The sequence below is a fragment of the Crocodylus porosus genome, unplaced genomic scaffold (assembly GCF_001723895.1).
Source record: "Crocodylus porosus isolate Cpor-Errol unplaced genomic scaffold, CroPor_comp1, whole genome shotgun sequence".
NCBI lineage: Eukaryota > Metazoa > Chordata > Crocodylia > Crocodylidae > Crocodylus > Crocodylus porosus.
The window spans coordinates 20,443,793-20,461,735 of NW_017728912.1; the positions used below are offsets into that span (position 1 = coordinate 20,443,793).

At 42.2% G+C, this 17,943-nt stretch overlaps 1 protein-coding gene across 1 annotated transcript in view; it reads left to right on the forward strand.

Annotated features, from left to right (window-relative positions):
- COL25A1 (collagen type XXV alpha 1 chain) overlaps window positions 1-17,943 on the forward strand; it is a 526,117-nt gene that overhangs the window by 486,669 nt on the left and 21,505 nt on the right. Inside the window, exons 33-36 of the mRNA XM_019533963.1 lie at window positions 981-1,061; window positions 3,065-3,100; window positions 4,738-4,791; window positions 15,555-15,608. Coding sequence (XP_019389508.1) covers window positions 981-1,061; window positions 3,065-3,100; window positions 4,738-4,791; window positions 15,555-15,608 — 225 coding nt within the window. The remainder of the gene's footprint in view (window positions 1-980; window positions 1,062-3,064; window positions 3,101-4,737; window positions 4,792-15,554; window positions 15,609-17,943) is intronic.

Sequence of the window (17,943 nt, forward strand, 5' to 3'; positions counted from 1 at the left end):
TTTAGGTGCAGGACACAGAAGGTATTTGAAGCCAATCAAACAGATTATATTTGGGATATTGTTCAATGTAGATGTAGGGGTGCGGGGATGGTGTCCAGGGAAAGCTGGAGAGCAGAGAGCATGAACGTTTAGTGTCCTGACTTGCCTGCAGAACCCTGGGGCATGGTAAAGCTACATAATATGAGAACGCTTCCACAATGATCACCAGCCTGCTGTTATTTTTTCTACAATTTTTAGCACAATGACATCTGTGTAATTTAATCTTCACAAAAAAACGGTGCCTCCTGTTCATGTATGAATACCCTTTTTCTAAGATCAGTGAAGCCTGGGCCTCAAAACTACATTGTCTCAGCACAGCACACTGCTTCTCTTAATTTCCTGTTTAATTATGCTGTTTAAAGGTTTAAAAATATCTTTGCATAAGAATTGGCTGTAAATTCCAGTTTGCCATGGGGAGGGGGGAGGGGGATGGGTGCTTCCACACAAAAAGCACCTTTCATCAGATATTATTGCGGTTATCACTGATGTGAACAAAATAGAGTTTTTCATCTCCCCTCCTCTAACTAAATTGTTCCTATATTGAATTAACAGCCTAGGATAATAATGTGTAGACTCCTAGGCAAGTCAAAAAACTGTAGGAGGGAAACAATAGTTGAGCCCAAGTCATCCAAATATTATAATAATTGTTTAGAAATCATTCAGGAGTCTATTACCCAGGGGAGTTTCCTGTATTTTTAACAGACAGTTGTATTTAAAATTATCATTGGTTATCTACTGAATACTTCTGTGCAGGTCAGTACAGTATCTCCATGTAAACTGCCAATAGTCTGTAAATGCTGAAATAGCAGCTTACAGTGAACAGACCTTCTTTGTTGTTTCAAACTGGAATTTGTAGCCATTTCTGAGACTGGCTCTCTTGTGTCCCAGTTTAAACACCCGTTATAGCACCAAAAATTTGGCATTTATACTTTTATGTTTAGGGTGAACCAGGGTTGAATGGTCTTAAAGGATTGAAGGGTGAACCAGGTCAAAAGGGTGACAGAGGGCCCCTGGGTCTTCCAGTAAGTAAAAAGAACAAAACTATTCAATTTCAATGCAAATCACAAACGTCTCTTTCTACTTTCAACCAACAACTCTGGTTTACTCAGCAGCATTTATAAAAACCATATTGGTGCAAAACATCAGTTGTGTTTTACCCAGAGTTTGTGTTAGTGTCCAAAGTAACACACAGTGCTGTCACTTTCTTTTTGTCATTTGTTAGTTGATAGTATTTAATGTCACGAGGATGCTGTGATCCCCATTACATTAATCGTGTTGTGATATGAATGTTGTCATGTTTTATTTAAAAATAGTTTTCTGGAACAACTTTGTTCTTTTAATATTGATGTCTCCTCAGTCTTCCACTGTTTGAACAACTGCAGTAATAAAGCAGAGGTTTGATTGACTACAATTTAAGTAAATACATTTGGAATTGGCTTACTATTTTCAAATATTCCTCATTCATTCATGGATAATAGATTTTTTACTTTTGCCTTGTACTGCTCAGGTAGGCCTCATTATGGGTGATTGGTATAACTGATAATAAAAGGAAACCAAAGCTTTAAAGATCACATGTCAATCTGAAAATGTTGTTAACAAGAAACACCCAAAATAGTTAGAACTATATGTGAACAGAGAAAAATGTGCATTATTTTTTAGGCGGGTTATGTATTTGATAGTACTTTTTCAAAAGGTAGTTTCATACAGTTTCTACTTCATAGCCAGTTTATTTCCCTTATTTTTGGTGTGTGTCTTTCCAAGCAGCAGGGAGGACAAAAGCATTTGAAATTATCAAATCTGGTCCAAATTTTTAAAAGACATGCAGGGAGACTCTGTTGAAGATCACCTTCATCAAAAAGGTTGTAGTTCATCTTATTGAAGCTAGCTGTTAGAGCTATGTGAATAAGGATTTTTCAGTTCCATGACTGCACTGAAAAATAGGAAGAAATTTTTTCTGTTGCCCAAACTGTTTCATTTGCCCCAAAATGAAACTTTTCAATTTTGTTTTATGGTTGTTCAGACCTTTCTTGCCCCTTTTTAAAAATAAAAGAAAAATACTAGTTCAAATCAAAAGTCAAAATTTATTGTTCTGAAAATATCAAAATGAAACATTTTAACTTTTCAAAATTATTTCCTTTTTTCAGTCAAAATTATTCCCCAAACGTATTTTAAATTTGGAGACAGCTCTGGTCTTCCCCCTGCAAAAATGCATTTTTGACCCATTTACTAGTCTCCAAAGTTTTTGCCAATGGTATTGCCAATGTCTCTTTGATAATCCAGCAAACATTGGATATTATGGTTTATATTACACTGTATTAAAGTTGTTATTGCACTGTACTAAAGTTATTCACATAAAATCCACCAGAGGTCACTCAGCCCCCAAGGATATAAAACTGAACAGCCTAAAGCGGTGTGTGTCATATGCACCTCCACCCTGGAATTAGGTTAATGATTATGTGCTAAAATTGTAACAAGCTGAAGAAACAAGAATTTGTTATCTCCCAGGCTCTTAGAAATGAATAAAACCATTGTTGTTAGGGCCCAGATTTCTTTGCTGACATAATGCAATTTTCTGCATTAAACTCTTCATATAGATGTTAAAACATGTTTTTAAATTGGGTGCAAAATACAGTAATCATATTGTCATGATTTTAAAACCTTCTCTTAGTCAATTTACAAATCTGTTTTTGTGTGTTGAAGCACACTGTAATGTCTGGCATTTGTAGCACTAATATATCTAGAGCCTCATTCTGATCTAAAGTATGCCACTGCAAATCAGGATTGAATCCAGTTCACTGGTGTTACACAAACGTAGAATCAATAGGCATGAGAACAGAATCAGGCTCTTAATGTTGTATGTAATTTTTTAACTAACATACTGTAGTAATGTGATACCCATTCCAGAATCGTGTCACAGTTTGTATTGTGTGTTTAAATTATGTTTATTCATCAACACCACTTACTAATCTCACATTCTTGTCATTCGTGTTATACCTGTCATCTGTGCTTCCACCTAATCACACAGGGAGCATCTGGCTTAGATGGGAAGCCAGGACCCCGGGTGAGTCCCTTGTGTTCCTGTGTCATACTATGTGCTTCTCAACAGCCTGATTTGCTTAGTTTACGTATAACATTTTACAGTAGGAGTAGTAGCAAGCATCTGTCTCGTGAGACAATAGAATTACACTGAGTGTGATATCAGCTCACTGAACATAAACCACACTTAAATATAAGGTGAAGCTGGAGTGACTTCTCCAAGGCGCAAAAGCCTGGACAGTGTCTATGGAGATGGTAAGCTGCCCATGCACTGCACCAATGTCCCCCCCCTCAGCCTTGCTGGTTTAATCTGTAGAAAAGGCAGTTGCCAGTATGTTAGGAACTGTCTTGGCTGCAGGAGCTGTTGGAGCAAAGGAGATCATCCATTTGTCTGTTTATTGGGGCTTCACTCCTAGACTGGCTGCCAACAAAGTTAAATAACCACTACCCTGTCATGGAGTGGGCTTCAGTTCCACAACTTTTTGGTGGCATTTCCACTACCAGGGGTAAGACCAGTATCCCCCTCTAAGGTGCTCTTCTGCACAAAGCCATTGGCACCCTAGAGATTGCTAGGTTACTTAATCACCACCCAGCACTTGGTGTTAACAGTTTCAGGTAGCACCATCTACTTACAGAGAATGAGACAAAACCTCCCAGGCAGCTTCCTTGCAGAATCAGGAGGAAGGCATAGAACAGGTTATTGATGGCACGGCTGTGTTCTCTAGATGGGCCCATGAGTGCATTTTGGTATGACTGGTTGGTATTGCCTAGTTTTGTGCTGTTCCCAAAAGCCTATGCAGATGTAGACATGTCTCAGTGTATTTAAGCCTATTCATCTTGTTTCTAAATGTATTGTTCATTCTTAGTTTGCCTTGGAATTTTAGCTGTTTCACTGAGACTAGCTCTCAAGACCCATGTAGGCAGAGCTATTATTTGCATGAAGCATGTGTCTAGCTTCCTTTCCCTTTCTTTTGCTTGTACTTTTCCTCCTGTCTTCAGCAGTGGCAGCCATTGCTTGGCAATTTTTTTGCAAATCCTGAAACATCAGAAAGGAAGAAAAGAAAAAAAATGGTTTGGATATTCTTTATTTTACTGAGTAAAATTAGGCTTCCCAGTGTGAACTGAGGCCTCAGTTAGACTAATTCTGTGTCACTGAGACTGGTGCAAAACTGCTAGGGTTCTTTCTTGATCCTTTTGATATTTAAAATAAATGTTTTCTTTGGCCTTTATAATGATGAACAATGAGAGGAGAAAATGAAGAACAACATAGCTCATTAAGCCTTATAATTCATTGCTTTCGCCTCTGATGTGCAACCCACACAATTCTCTACATAAATTCTCTTGTTTAACCCTTCAGTTTCTACTGTGCAAAATTTCTCTCTACATTTTAATACCTCTAAAATCTGCTGACTGAAAGCAATAAAGTATCAAATTAGATGAAAGATGGATTACATCATAATTTAGTAGTTTATAGGTTGGATTTTCAAAATCCCTTAATGGATCTGTATGCCCAGTTCCCATTACAATTAAGCCTAGATTTTCAATCAGTGGGAGATGAACTGCTTCCTGGCTAGAATAAACCTGCTCAAATAAAGCCTGTTAAGACCAGATACAATTTTTTAGGGCATTTGTTTTTCACCTCCTGTTTGTTGGATCTTTTAGGGTATAGATGGCCCAATTGGTCCACACGGCCCAGCAGGTCCTAAAGGAGACAGAGTAAGTAAACAATCGTTGGCTGTATTTTTTTTGTCTGAAAAAAACTACACAAGTTCTACTAAAATTAGTTCAAGTCGTACTAAAAACATACCCATGTATTATTGAACAGAATAATATTTGTTTAAGGGTCACTCTTTTAATTTTAGGTTTAAAACTCATTTCCATTTATATTCTGAAAAATTTAATCATGACAACCCCTCACGCATTTTCTGGGTTCTGGCTCCTGCTTCTGTTCCCAGTGGTGTTTTTCAATTTTGAAATGAATTGTCATAAAATAAAATGGATAGATTCTCCCTCATTAAGGAAGGGACAGAAATAGTATCCCCTCTTTTCTCCTTCTATTTACTTACCTATTCTACTTACCTGTATAAAGTTGGAGTTGGATTCAGGCCCTCATGTTTATTGTTTAACTATGAGTCTGTCAACATTAACATCATTACTCTTTACTTAAACAACAAAGTGAAAGATTATACTTATTTCCAACTAAAAGCAAATCTAGAACTGCATCTGTGAGAATTTTTAAGTTTAACAAACAACTGTAATAACACTACTTTAGGCCTGTTGTATTGAAGACATTGCAATATGGCATGGATCCAGTTAGATTTAAAAGTGGAACAACTGAAGTAGGTCTGCATGGACTGAGAATTCATTTTTGCAAAAAAAAAAAACCGTGGTGAGATATAAGTTCAAGGTGAAGTAATTATGGAATTATTGCCGATCTGGTTGGCACTCAGGTATGTTTAATGGTCTTGGGAGTCTGTTTTGTTGGGGGCTTTTTCTTGGGGTTTACAGTACTCAAGCATTTCTCTTATTTAGATGTACTTTATTTCTGTTAATTCAACACATGGCAGTCCAGCATATTATATACATTAGCAAGTAACTTAGATATAAGTTATGCTGTTACGTTCTAAAAATAAATATCACCTAAGTAACCTTTGCTTTGTTAAATTATATTATCTTGAAAGATATGCAACTCTGCAGTCAAAGATCTCTTGAAAAAGAGATCTGCCGGAATATAATATCTCTATAGTCTTAGAAAGATAACAGTTGTTTTCCTCTCTTACATAAGCTTGCAAGGGTATTAATGACGCTTCTGACTTAAAGTCACAATAGTTTCCAAGAAGCAGCTGCTGTAGATAGGGGTAGGTAAGGAAATAATAAGTTTTTAATAACTTAGAAGTTCCATAAGTTTATATAGCCAAATTTTCAAACAATAGAAACTTCTTGTGTAGATCCACTTGATGCTGAAAGATGAGAAATTGGGAAAGGGCTTTTCTGGTGTGGCAGGTTAGCAAAATTTCTATCTGAATAATGTTGTGAGAGTATTTTTATAGCATTAATTATGTGTCATGGTGGCTAGAGTGTTTAGATGTATTTGTATTGTTTACACTGAAATGAATAAATACATGTATAATCAGGTATCTTCATGCATCATTACAATATTCATTTATTGAGCCTGCAAATGCAGGTGCAAAAACAAGTTGTCCTTGGACCTCAATCTCTACATTTAGAGAGATAGGCCATAGCGTGGCTTCTGCATATCAGCAAACAGGATCAAATTTTGTCCTTGTTGACAGCTAATATTTTGTGTCAAGAACAGAGGCCATTGATCAATTGAGAGGGTTTACAAGTGTCTCAAGGTAAAATGTTTGGGGTGGGTCAATTGAAAAAACATTTTTAAATGGCAAATCCATTTATTATTTAATAAATCTAGAAAGCCAATCTTGCTGGTTTGCAGGAATGCATATTGCCTCTGATTATAGATTTAGGTCTTCTGGGGTAGGGACAGGCATTATACATAAACAGGCTTAAGTGATCAGAAACTGGTTTATTAAACCTGTGACAGAACAGATTCTCAGTGCCCATAAACCAGTTTGAAAATGACTGGAACCAGTTTGAGATAAACCTGGTTGAATATAGTATCAGACTTAACTGGTTTGGGTCAAACTGGTTTTATGCAATGTCTGTCCCAGACCCCTTGCTGGGTTAAGTTAAATCAGATTCCCCCAGCACCCTGGCATACTCTGTGGGCTGGGCGGGGCTCTCTGCTCCACAGCAGGGCTGGCTCCTTCCCTCTGCTCCCTAGCCAGAGCTCCAGCAAGACTGCATGCTGCTCCCTGCTCCCCCTCACCACTCCCTGCTAAGCAGGAATTTCTCCCCTCCCCTCTGTATTGCTGAGGAGGTGTCTGTGTATTATCTAGCAGACCACATGCTGGCTCCCATCCATGCTGAATCAACAGGCAGAATCAACAGGTAGCTGGTAATGTCCCTCTGTTGTTTTCTTAATGGGGTGATAAACACTGAGTTAGGGGATGATAAATACTGTTATCAGTTCCCTGCTGAGCTAATCAGAGCATGTTGCCCAGGCCTGGCCACACACCCCTCAGCTCAGTATTGTGCGAGGGAAGGGAGGGCTGCTCTAGCACCCCCCAGCTTCTAGCCTGAGCCACTGCAGGCATGTGCTGGCATTACTGGGAACTTTGTGCAGTTACAAAATGATTCAGCTTAGCCAGGTTAGACTAACATGTAAAGATTGCATAGATTGTATCAATTCAAGTTCAGGCTTTTGAATGTCTGTCCCTAGCCCTGAAGTATTATGTAAAGCAAGTATAAATATACAAATGAAACCTATCTTTAACTCTGTAAAGGATGTGGATTAATTTCTTATTTATGCAGAATTTGGGGCAATGATAAATTCATTTGGTATGCTGTCATGGCAGAAATAATGCCATCCAGACCTGACTTTTCAGTGATCTCAGTAAAACACTGGCTAGCCCTACATACAAGTGCTTTTTAAAGGGAGACATGGTGTTCTAGAGCAGTGTTTCTCAACCTGTGGGTCGCGACCCAAAAGTAAATCTCAAGACTATATGAAAGTGTCATGAACAAACTTTAAAAATGGATCAACAGACTTTAAAAATTGATTCCCATTTAAAGGAAAAAAACATGAGAAGCTGTGGTTTTTCCCTTGTAGGCTGAAACAGCCTGCAAGGGGCTGTTTGGAACTACTTGGGGCCCTTCATACCTCACATCTCCTCTCCCTACAACCTACACATTGGGGGGCTGGAGCCTGGGGGCAAAGAGGCAATGGGTCAGGCATGAGGGGCACTGGGTCAGGACTTGCCATCAATGTTTACAAATGGGTTCTGGTACAAAAAAGGTTGAGAGCCACTGCTCTAGAGAACTGGTGTTGGGAACTCTCCAGTTTCTAAGAAATGTGGAATTCCCATATGGGCTCTGCCACTGACTCACGGGCCTAAGAAAATTGAATTCCCTTTCAGTCAGTTGCACCTACTGAGTCTACAGCTAAATTTTTTCATTTTTGTCCCAGTTTCTTCTTCTTTAAAACTGCGGTGATATTTGTAGCAGTTCTGTTACAGTTCTTTAAAAATGTTAGCAGTTCTGTTACAGTTCTGTTAGCATGAGAATATATTACTTACTGGAGATGAGCACACTTTGGGCACAGTGTTGTATCTATTTGTGTGAGTCGTGATAAAGGAAATATATGGCAATTAATTCATTTGCAAAGCACTTCAAGATAGTGTTGCATAGATTCAAATTACTGTCTGTTAAATCTAACTGTACTTCAATATCACCGGGAACTGATGGAGATTTATTTACAGTCATTTCCACATATTTATGATTTTTAGTCAGAAACTGCAGTTATTTAAGATCATAGGAAAGTAGGGCTAGCAGGGACCTCACAAGGTTATCTAGTCCAGCCCCCTGCTCAAGGCAGGGTCATCCTTAAGCATCAGTTTTAAAGGACTTGAGAGAAGCACATTTAAATAAATACCAATCCCAAGGGATTTTAACAGTGATAGCAAAAATGTATCTCTGAACTCTGAAACTCTTGTCAGATTTTCAAATTTGTATTCTCTCAAAAGCTCTTGTCATCACAAAAGTTCAAAATCTATTACAGTTTCTGGTGGTGTATTTTAAATTTACAGTGTTTCTCACTGGGATAGCCTCCTTAATTGTACTTCTAATTTAGATGGGAGAATGCCAGTTATTCTGTTCCTCCAAAAAATACTTCCATACAATACAAAATCACATAATGCAGGATCTTGGATTTGAAATAGGCAACAACCCAGAAGAGCCACAATGTAAATCCCTTGTGCTTGGAAATGGCTTCTTAGGTATAAAATCTACTCAAAATTACCTGGCCGAATGCTTATTTCCCTGTATTTCCTCTGTTTGGCACAGCAGTTTCAAAAGCCTGCCTCCCATTATCTATTAATCCATCATAATCCATTAATCCACTGCTGGCAAAAGCCAGTGTTTGAAACACTGTTCAGCAGGAGCTTCACATTGCAGACAGGAAGTCTGTAGAGTACATATCCAGTCAGGTCAGAGCTTCACATGTGTTCATGGAATTACTTCCCCAAACTTATATGCCCTTTGCCAGCATTTTTTGTGTACCATATGTTTAGTGATTATGTAGGGCTATTTTAAGAGGACTTCTGATGGTCTTTGTTGCTGTTTAAGATTTAAAAAAAAACATTAACCAGTCTAGACGTATATCAAGTATAGCTCAAACAGCTGCATAGCTACTATTATGAGTGATTAGTAAATCTTTTAGTAAGCTTTTTATGCAAGAAAGCACTGAAGGCCCAAGACATTTACTGGTTTGTTTTTTTTAAATAGCCTCCTGTAGTTTTTACAAGGGTATCTAGTCTCACTTCTCTGTCAGAAATAGCTAGAAGATCAACAGAATCAAGAAAGACACTTAGTCTATACAAGACATTTACTGCGTAGTAGACGAATTAGCTATAAACTATAATAGAAATTATCTATAATTAGCTGAGCATAAACATTGCTTGTCTACTCCTATTAGGCTGGAGTAAACTAATTTGCTCTGCAGCAGGATAGTATTTATTTGCAAACTCTACAGCAGCACACATGTAGATGCTACCCTGGCTGGCTGGTGCACAAGGATGCTTCAATGCAAGAGCTGCCTGCCAGTTAGCCTTGCACTAAAGCACCCTAATGCCCCAGCATGCCCTCTGTAGCACCTTCATGCCCTCCGTAGCATGCTGAGCTGGGGGGATCATCCCTGGGCTGGCAGGCTGACCCCCCCCAACCCCCGCTACCAGCTGGAGCTGCTCAACATGCTGCAGTCCCAGGTACATATGCACATATGAGCCTGGGAGCAATAAACTTCAGAACAATAAGCACCAGAGTTTATTCATATGCATTATTAGCACATGGAGATGCACCCAGTGAGCTATATATAAGGAATATTGCTCCCTATTTCATAAAAATATGAAGTGTCTAAGCTAAATCGAATGTTAGTCTTCTTACCACCAGGTGGTATTACGATATTTTTCTTCTATACTCCTACACCTTTTCCCACAAAACTAACTGGTAGAAATTGAAGTGAACATTAGATGTGACAAATATTAATCCTCACAGGTCTGAAATTTGAAGGAAGGGAGTGGTAAGAGCATTAATTGCTGCAGCTTCCCCACTGCCAGATTCCCAGACCTGTGGGCCAGGGACAGACATTACACATAAACTGGTTTAAGTGATCAGAAACTGGTTTAAACCTGTAATGGAACAGACATTCCGTGCACATAAACCTATTTGAAAATGGCTGAAACTGGTTTGAGATGAACCTGGTTGAATGTAGTATAAACAGGTTTGACCCAAATCAGTTAAGTATCAGACTTAACTGATTTGGGTCAAACCTGTTTATGCAATGTCTGTCCCAGAACCTTTGCTACTTTGAGTTAAATCAGAGACCCCCAGCATCCCAGCATGCTCTCTGGGCTGGGAGGGGCTCTGCCCCAGTCCCGCCAGGCTGGCTCCACCCCTCGGCTCCACAGCCCAAGCAGGAACCGGCAGGGGTCTGGCCAGAGAGGGGTTTAATTCCCCGCTCTGTCCCACCAGTAGGGACCTGAGCCAGGTCTGCCCACACTCCCCCTTCGCTGCTGCAGCAGTGGGGCATCATGGCCCCTGAGGCGGAGCGGGGCAGGGAGCAGAGTTAGTTTCTCCTCTACCCCACTGGCAGCCGGGTGGCTCTCTGCCCGGGATAGGCCCCTGGCTTCACCCCTCCACCGGAGGAATAACCCTGTCCCTACCCCCACCAGGGGCTCTGCCTGACTGTGCCCCCTCCCCGCCGCTGCAGTGGGAGGGGAAGAGCCCTTACTGGGGGCAGCAGCCCCTGTCACACTGTGGGAGAGAACAAGCCCCTTCCAGGTGAGGGGCTGCGCTGTGGGCTCTGGCTGTGCGGCAGTGCTGGGGTATGAAGGGGGCCAGCGCCTTGCAAGGCCCCACAGCGCTGCCGAGCTCCACAACCGCTCTGCCAGCCCCACAGCGCAGCCACGGTGGGAAGCCACGACAGGCTCCTACCCATTGGGCAGTTGCCGCTCGCTGTCCAGCTGCCAGAGTGCGGCGGAGCTGGCCCCTGCCGTTCATTCTGTGCTGAGGCAGACCACTGAGGGGTCTTATTCAGCTGCCATTATTCCCCGCAAGCTTCAGCTGCTGCCTGGCCCGGCAGACCCCACAGCCAGCAGCTGAGTAAGCCCCTTCCTGCTGGGAGGGGGCTTGCTCCAAGCACAGAGACACCACTCGCACCGCAGCCAGGTCTGCCCGGTGGGGTCTCCCCGGCATGGCCGACACTGCCTTTGCTCAGAGATAGCTCCCTGCTGACAAGAGGGGGCTTTTTTAGCCACTGTCTCCAAGCACCAAGCAGCAGCAGCCAGGCCAGGCAGACCCAGCTGGGCAGACCCTGCTGCAGTGGAGTGGCACCTCTGTGCTTCAGGCAAGCCCCCTCCCAACAGGAAGGGGCTTATTCAGCTGCTGGCTGTGGGGTCTGCTGGGCTGGCCCACAGCTGAAGCTCAGGGGCAATAATGGCTGCTGAATAAGCCCCCTCATTGGCTTGTCCTGGCACAGAATGAGCTGCGGGGGCCGGCCCTGCCCCCACCCGGCAGCTGGAGTGGCGAGCAGTGAGTGCCCGATGGGCAGGAGACCGTCACAGCTTCCCAGAAGGGCTATGCTGCCAGGCTGGCAGAGGAGCTGTGGAACGCAGCAGCGCTGTGGGGGCTTGCAGGGCTCTGGCCCCAGCCCCCAGTGCTGCCATGCACAACCCAAGCCCACAGCACAGCCCCTCCCTACAAAAGGACTCGCTCTCCCCCACAATGTGGCAAGGGCTGCCACCCCCAGTAAGGGCTCTGCTGCTCCCACTGCAGCACAGCTTCCCTGCAGGCAAGGGCTGGCTTTAGCACCCCTGATTCCTGGTTTGAGCAGCTGCAGGCATGTGCCCAGATTGTCTCAGTCCAGAGAGCATGTTTGTCCAGTTACAAACTGGTTCAGCCTAGACAGGTTAGACTAACCTGCAAAGGTTGAATCAGTTCGGGCTCCGGCTTTTTGAATGTCTGTCCCTAGCCATGGAGAGCAGCCCTCTGACCAGATGACACAGCCCCTGTGCCATTCTGGCTGGGACCTGGGTCCATAACCTCTGCACATGGGGTTGAACCTGGTGTACCAAGTTGGACCTGACACCTGGGGTCACACCCAGCATATGGGCGGTGCTCCATCCCTGGCTGCCTCAGTGTACCCCCAGGGCCTTCTCAAGTATCCCCAATCCCTGGTCTATGCTTTTAATTATGAATAATAGTGGCCAGTGAATTAATAATGAATAGTAAATAACTTAGATTTTAGTGCACTTTTCATCCAGAAATAGTTCATTCATTAGCCACTGAGTCGTGGCAAATTTTGGGCAAAAACTTAGTGTCTTTCTGTGCCACGAACCTTGTACACAGTTTGCATTAAAGAAGGAAGTAAAGTAGAGATCCAGTCGACATTCCAGGAAGTCCAGAGCAGACAACCTATGGTCAGAACCACTCTTTTTTTGTCTTATCCAGAACCCACATCTAGGAATTCAGTCCCAGCCAAAAAATATATATCCTGGAGTGTTGTTTCCTATTGAGAGTGCACTCATCATAGACTGCAAATGATAATACTTCGTACAGCATGTTGGATGTGAGCATCTCTCATCTAATTATTCATCAGATATACCTGTGTTTGGCATCTGACATCACAACCATTATGACAGCAATTATGTAGAGGTGCATAATGGGTATCATGCCTCTCTAACTTCTAGGCTGCCAGGAAGCTACCCGCGATTCCCCCCTCCCTTCCCCCCCTCCCTTGGACCCCCCCAGGCTCCCTCAGCCTATGGGCTGCACCATCCCTCCATACCCAACCCACAACACCACATTGTAGAGGAATGTTGTAGAGGAAGCAGAGGAGAAAGAGGGAGCTCAGAGACTCTGGCGGTAATAGCAGCTGGAGAGATGAGTGAAGCAGTGACTTAGGCTGCAAATTAACCCCTCAGAGGACACAATTTGGACAGTCCTGCTATATATCATACTGGGTGCATCTACACACGTGCTTTACTATGGAGGTGACTAATTAGCTCTGCAGTAAAGTGTCACCATCTACACGTCTGCCCTTATTATGGCACAGCAAATTAATTAATTTCACTCTAGGATAGTACTGTCCAGCACAAGCACTATCCTACAGTGGAGTAATTATGTGTGCTCAAACACAGGTGTAAACTGTGACAGGGCATGCTGGGGCACAAAGTTGCTACAGTGTGGGAGCTGCCTGCCATCTAGTACCACAGTGTAGCATCCCCATGTCCCAGCCAGCCCCAACACCACCCAACACTGCCCTCTGACCCGACCCCCTAGGCCCTCTGCCAGCCCAGGGCTGCCTGACCCCCTGACCCCCTAGGCCCTCTGCCAGCCCAGGGCTGCTCCACTCCAGCTTGAATTACTGCAGCCCCAGATGCACATAAAGACACTGTGCCTGAGAAGCAGCTGACTCCAGTGTGAACTGCACTGGAGTTTATTCAGGTACATTAATAGCATGTGTAGATGCACCCAGAATGTAGTATATCTCATCCAGCACACCAAATAGTTTCATAGTGCCTTCATGGAAACTATGTAGTTGAAACTAGACAAAAAGTTTGCACCACAGTTAGCTCTCACAGAAAAAAATTAGAGATGTGAATGCCAGTAGGAGCACAGAACCACTTTCTTTTTAACCTCATAACACTCCTGCTCAAAGGGAATCTACAAAACACTTCCAGGAGACAGGTTAGGGAATCCACAGCCTTTCTGGACATTAAAAAGTATGGATTTAACAGACAACGATTTAATCACTTGTTACAAACTTAAAAACTATCTCTTCTAATCTCCCTTCACTCCAGAGGTAATAATGAGCCTTTTCATTCTTGAATGATCTTGCTCCTCCACTGACTAAGTCACCTACTCTACTTTTCTTAGGAAAGCTCATGATAATCTCTGTTTGCTCCTGTTTTATAGCCTGCTTCCATTCCTTGAAGCAGATGAAGCAGTTAGTCTCAAGGTGCCACCCTGCCCTCCTTTCTGTCTTATTTACACAGTTAAACACAGAGCCCCTTTTTTCCCCTGTGTTAGCTTAGCTTGTGTCTGCTTCCATTTTAGGTCTGATGAAGGATACTTTTTGCCCAAAAGGATGTCTAACATCTTTCCCAACTTTGCAGTTAGTCCACAAAAAGATATCACAAAAAAACCCTTAGGTCTCCTACATTTCTTGGAAATCACAGCTACAGTCACATTCTAACACCACTACAGAGATGCATGTCAGAGCCCTGACAGATGTTGCACTTAAGATGTGATTGCTTGGTTAATCATGCTTTAAGTACTGACCAGGCCACATGTTTATTCAATTGATGGCATGGCAAAGTTATTACACAAAGTGTGCATGTAATTGAACGTGCGGCCAGTACCCACCCTCTGGAGCACAAGGGAGACTTTCAAGACTGCCGTGTGCTCCGGAGGCTGAGAGCACCCCTCACCATGTGCTTCCTTGGCTGGATTGAAGTTCCCAGCCACAGAAGCACACTTCATCAGCGCCTTGATCAGTCGCCATGAAAAACATTTCATGAGGGCAAAGATGCATAAACTAAAAATACTGGTTCCAACCTTATATTTATTCCCTTGAGATTTTATTTAATTTAGGAAATGTTTCCTTTATAGCTTCTAAGAAGTTGCAATGTTATATTACCAGTTTCTATCTTTGGAAACTCTTGATTCTTCAGTCAACTTTAGTGGAGAGTGGGTATCTCTTCTGTTTGCCTTGCACCTTATTAGAGTTTTTATGTAATAGGTCTGAGGGGTAATATAGATTTAGGATCTGAAAGTGCAGCTAAATGCATAGCTTTACATAGCAATGGTCTCCACAGATCTGCTGTTAACAGTATTGCTTGTTAAACACATTTGTTCTGGTTGGTGGTAATTTAGGTTTTTATGGAGGAAATCACAGCTGCTTTCATAGAGCTAGTTACAATATACAAGCACCTTTAGTATTCATTACCATGGAGGCCTCTGACAGAGGACTCTGTTGCAACTATAACACACTTATAACACAGACTGATGAAAATGGAATTTAATGAGCATATGTATTTTCAGTACTAAATAATAATGCATGATAACGTTAATAAATGCAAAGTTTTACCTCTGTGACCTATTTTGTTTTTTCCCTCAGTGTATTGCTTACATTAAGGTGTCCAAAAAACACAATGCAGGCAATATGCCTAAATAAGACTATAAAGCCCTGTTCTTCTTTTCATTTTAAAATCTGATGAGCACATGCCCAAGGATGAGAGATATAAAGGATTTTCCTTTTAAGAAGGAGGAATTGTTGTAACAGGAAGAGGCTGTGGTGCTATTTGAACCAGATGTTGTTTTTCTTTTATCTTTTTTTTTAGGGTGAAAAGGGAGCTGTAGGTGACCCTGGACCCAGAGGACCATATGGTTTGCCTGTAAGTGGCATGTAACCTGTGAACATTGCAACTCTCACCACTCCTTAATTAAACTTTGTATGCTTTATGGCCATATTCCATGGCAGTGTAATTAGTTGAGGGCGGTAAGGAGAGATAATAATCCCTGACAGTGCAAGGTCACTGCACTTGAAGCAACCCATATCACAAAGATCGACAGATTCATATTCACATGTACAACTATGCAAAAGTAATGGGATGAAGCTGACATAAACCAACACGAGTGAGGATATCCAGACTTAAAGTGCTCCTTCTTCCAGCACTCATGGATTATGTATTGTCATACATGTTATTAGCTGTCTAGAGACCACCAAGACAGTGGCAAAGGTTCAGAGCCATTTGTAGTCTTCAAGTATTTATGGTTTCCTTAACGTCTGGATTCTTGTTCAGATTTCTTTGACACAATAATATTTTGCTTTTATATTTTGGTTTTATGTATTTCTAAGTATATGAGATGGGAAAGCTTTCAAAGGCTGATAGTTTGGGTTTGGTTCAGATAAACATTTGAAAGTTCAGATGCTTATCTTACTATCTTTCATCTGATTTCCTAGTAGCACTAAGTTTGTACTCTGGGTCTTGAAATCTCACTGAATATTTCAGAGGACACATTCCCTGATCAGAAACCAGAAGAGATATAAAAGATGCATCTGAATATACCTGAACAAGCACACCTCAAGAGCAAGGAAGCTCTTTTTCATATAAACTGATTAAGTCGTTTACCCATCACTAAATTAGGTTGACCATAGTTTCAGCTACTGTAAATTGGCCTAGCTCCATTGAAGTGGGTTGAACAATCCTAGTTGACACCTACTGCAGATCTGGTCCAGGCCGTGGATACATTTGTGTCTGTGTGCACTGACACAACAAAGGGCTGTAGTCAGTGACAACGCAGATCTGTTCCAGCTTCGATGAGATTGCAGCGGTTCCTACTGATATCCTGTTTGGTCATTTTTGACAATGGTAGGGCATTGTCCATATCCTCTGTTGTAAGCCTCTTGGTGCCAAGCTGAAAGAATAGCATCATGTGCCTTGTACCTTGCATCATCAAAGTTGCTTCCAGCATGAAGGCAGGCAGAGTTTATAACAGTCTTCTGGGAAGGGTAGATTAAATAGAGCTCGAAGTTCCACAGAGCCCTTTCAAAAGGGGTTGCTGAAGGAAGAGTGCATCCTTTTGTTCTGCACTTTTCCAAGCCAATACTGCCCCTTTTAGATATAAGCTGGACTCTGTCCTCTCAGTATCTGAGAAGTAGGGTGGCATGAATAACTGGTTTATGGTTTTGGTACCCAACTTGAAAAATTAACACATGCAATTGTGTCATTGACCACAGCATGAGGCTTTTCATATCTGTATCTGTGCATACTGGGGCCCCATCTCATGAGGTGCTGGGTGTCCACAACTCATACTGATGTCAGAACATTTGATCTGCTCCTGACAGAAGTCAAGGACAAACTTCCCATGTGCTTTGGACAGAGCCAAAGCAGGTCCATGAGTGTCAATGGTTTTTCAGCACTGTCTCTTTACTAAAGCTCTTTGTGAAATAGTGGAGTAGTGGTTTGCTGTGCATGCTCATTTGATGGCCACTTGTGTAAAGCAAAAACTTTTATTTCCTGTCTATGAATTGAAAGGGGTGGAAACCGTGGGCTTCGCTTCATTTTAACTTGCTCCTGGAAGCTGTGTGCTAAGGCTCAATCAACAGTAACATTTTACAGTCAAGTTATCAGTTCCTGGAAACAGAGGAAATGTTAAACACTGACAGAAAGACCCTTTGCTAATGGCAATGCTCTTTGTATAATCTAAGAAATGAGCTTTACTGTTCTACAGGGAGAGAATCCTGCTACATTCCTGTATTATCTAGACAGAAATCAGGTGCTACATATGAAGATGGCATTTTTGGGTATCGTAAGCAAACAAGAGGTCACACAGGCTAAGGACAGAAATTATATATGAACTGGTATAAGTAATTGGAAACCAGTTTGTTACTACAAAACTGTTACTACAATACTACAGAAGTTCAGTGCACATAAGCCACTCTCAAAATGACCAGAACCATTTTAGGCTAAGCCTGTATGGATGTAGTACCAGACTTAAATGATTTAGGTTAAATCAGTTTATTGAACTTCTGTCTCAGATCCCCTCCAGATTCAAGTTAACTCACAGCCCTCTCAGCATCCCAGAATGCTTTGTGCACCTCTCCCACAAATCCCCCTTTGCTGGGTGGGCGGGTAGCTTTGGATCAAGTTGCCTGCTCCAGCCAAGCAGGGAGGCATGCTCTAACACCCTCCAGCTTCTGGCCTGGGCCACTGCAGGCATGTGGCT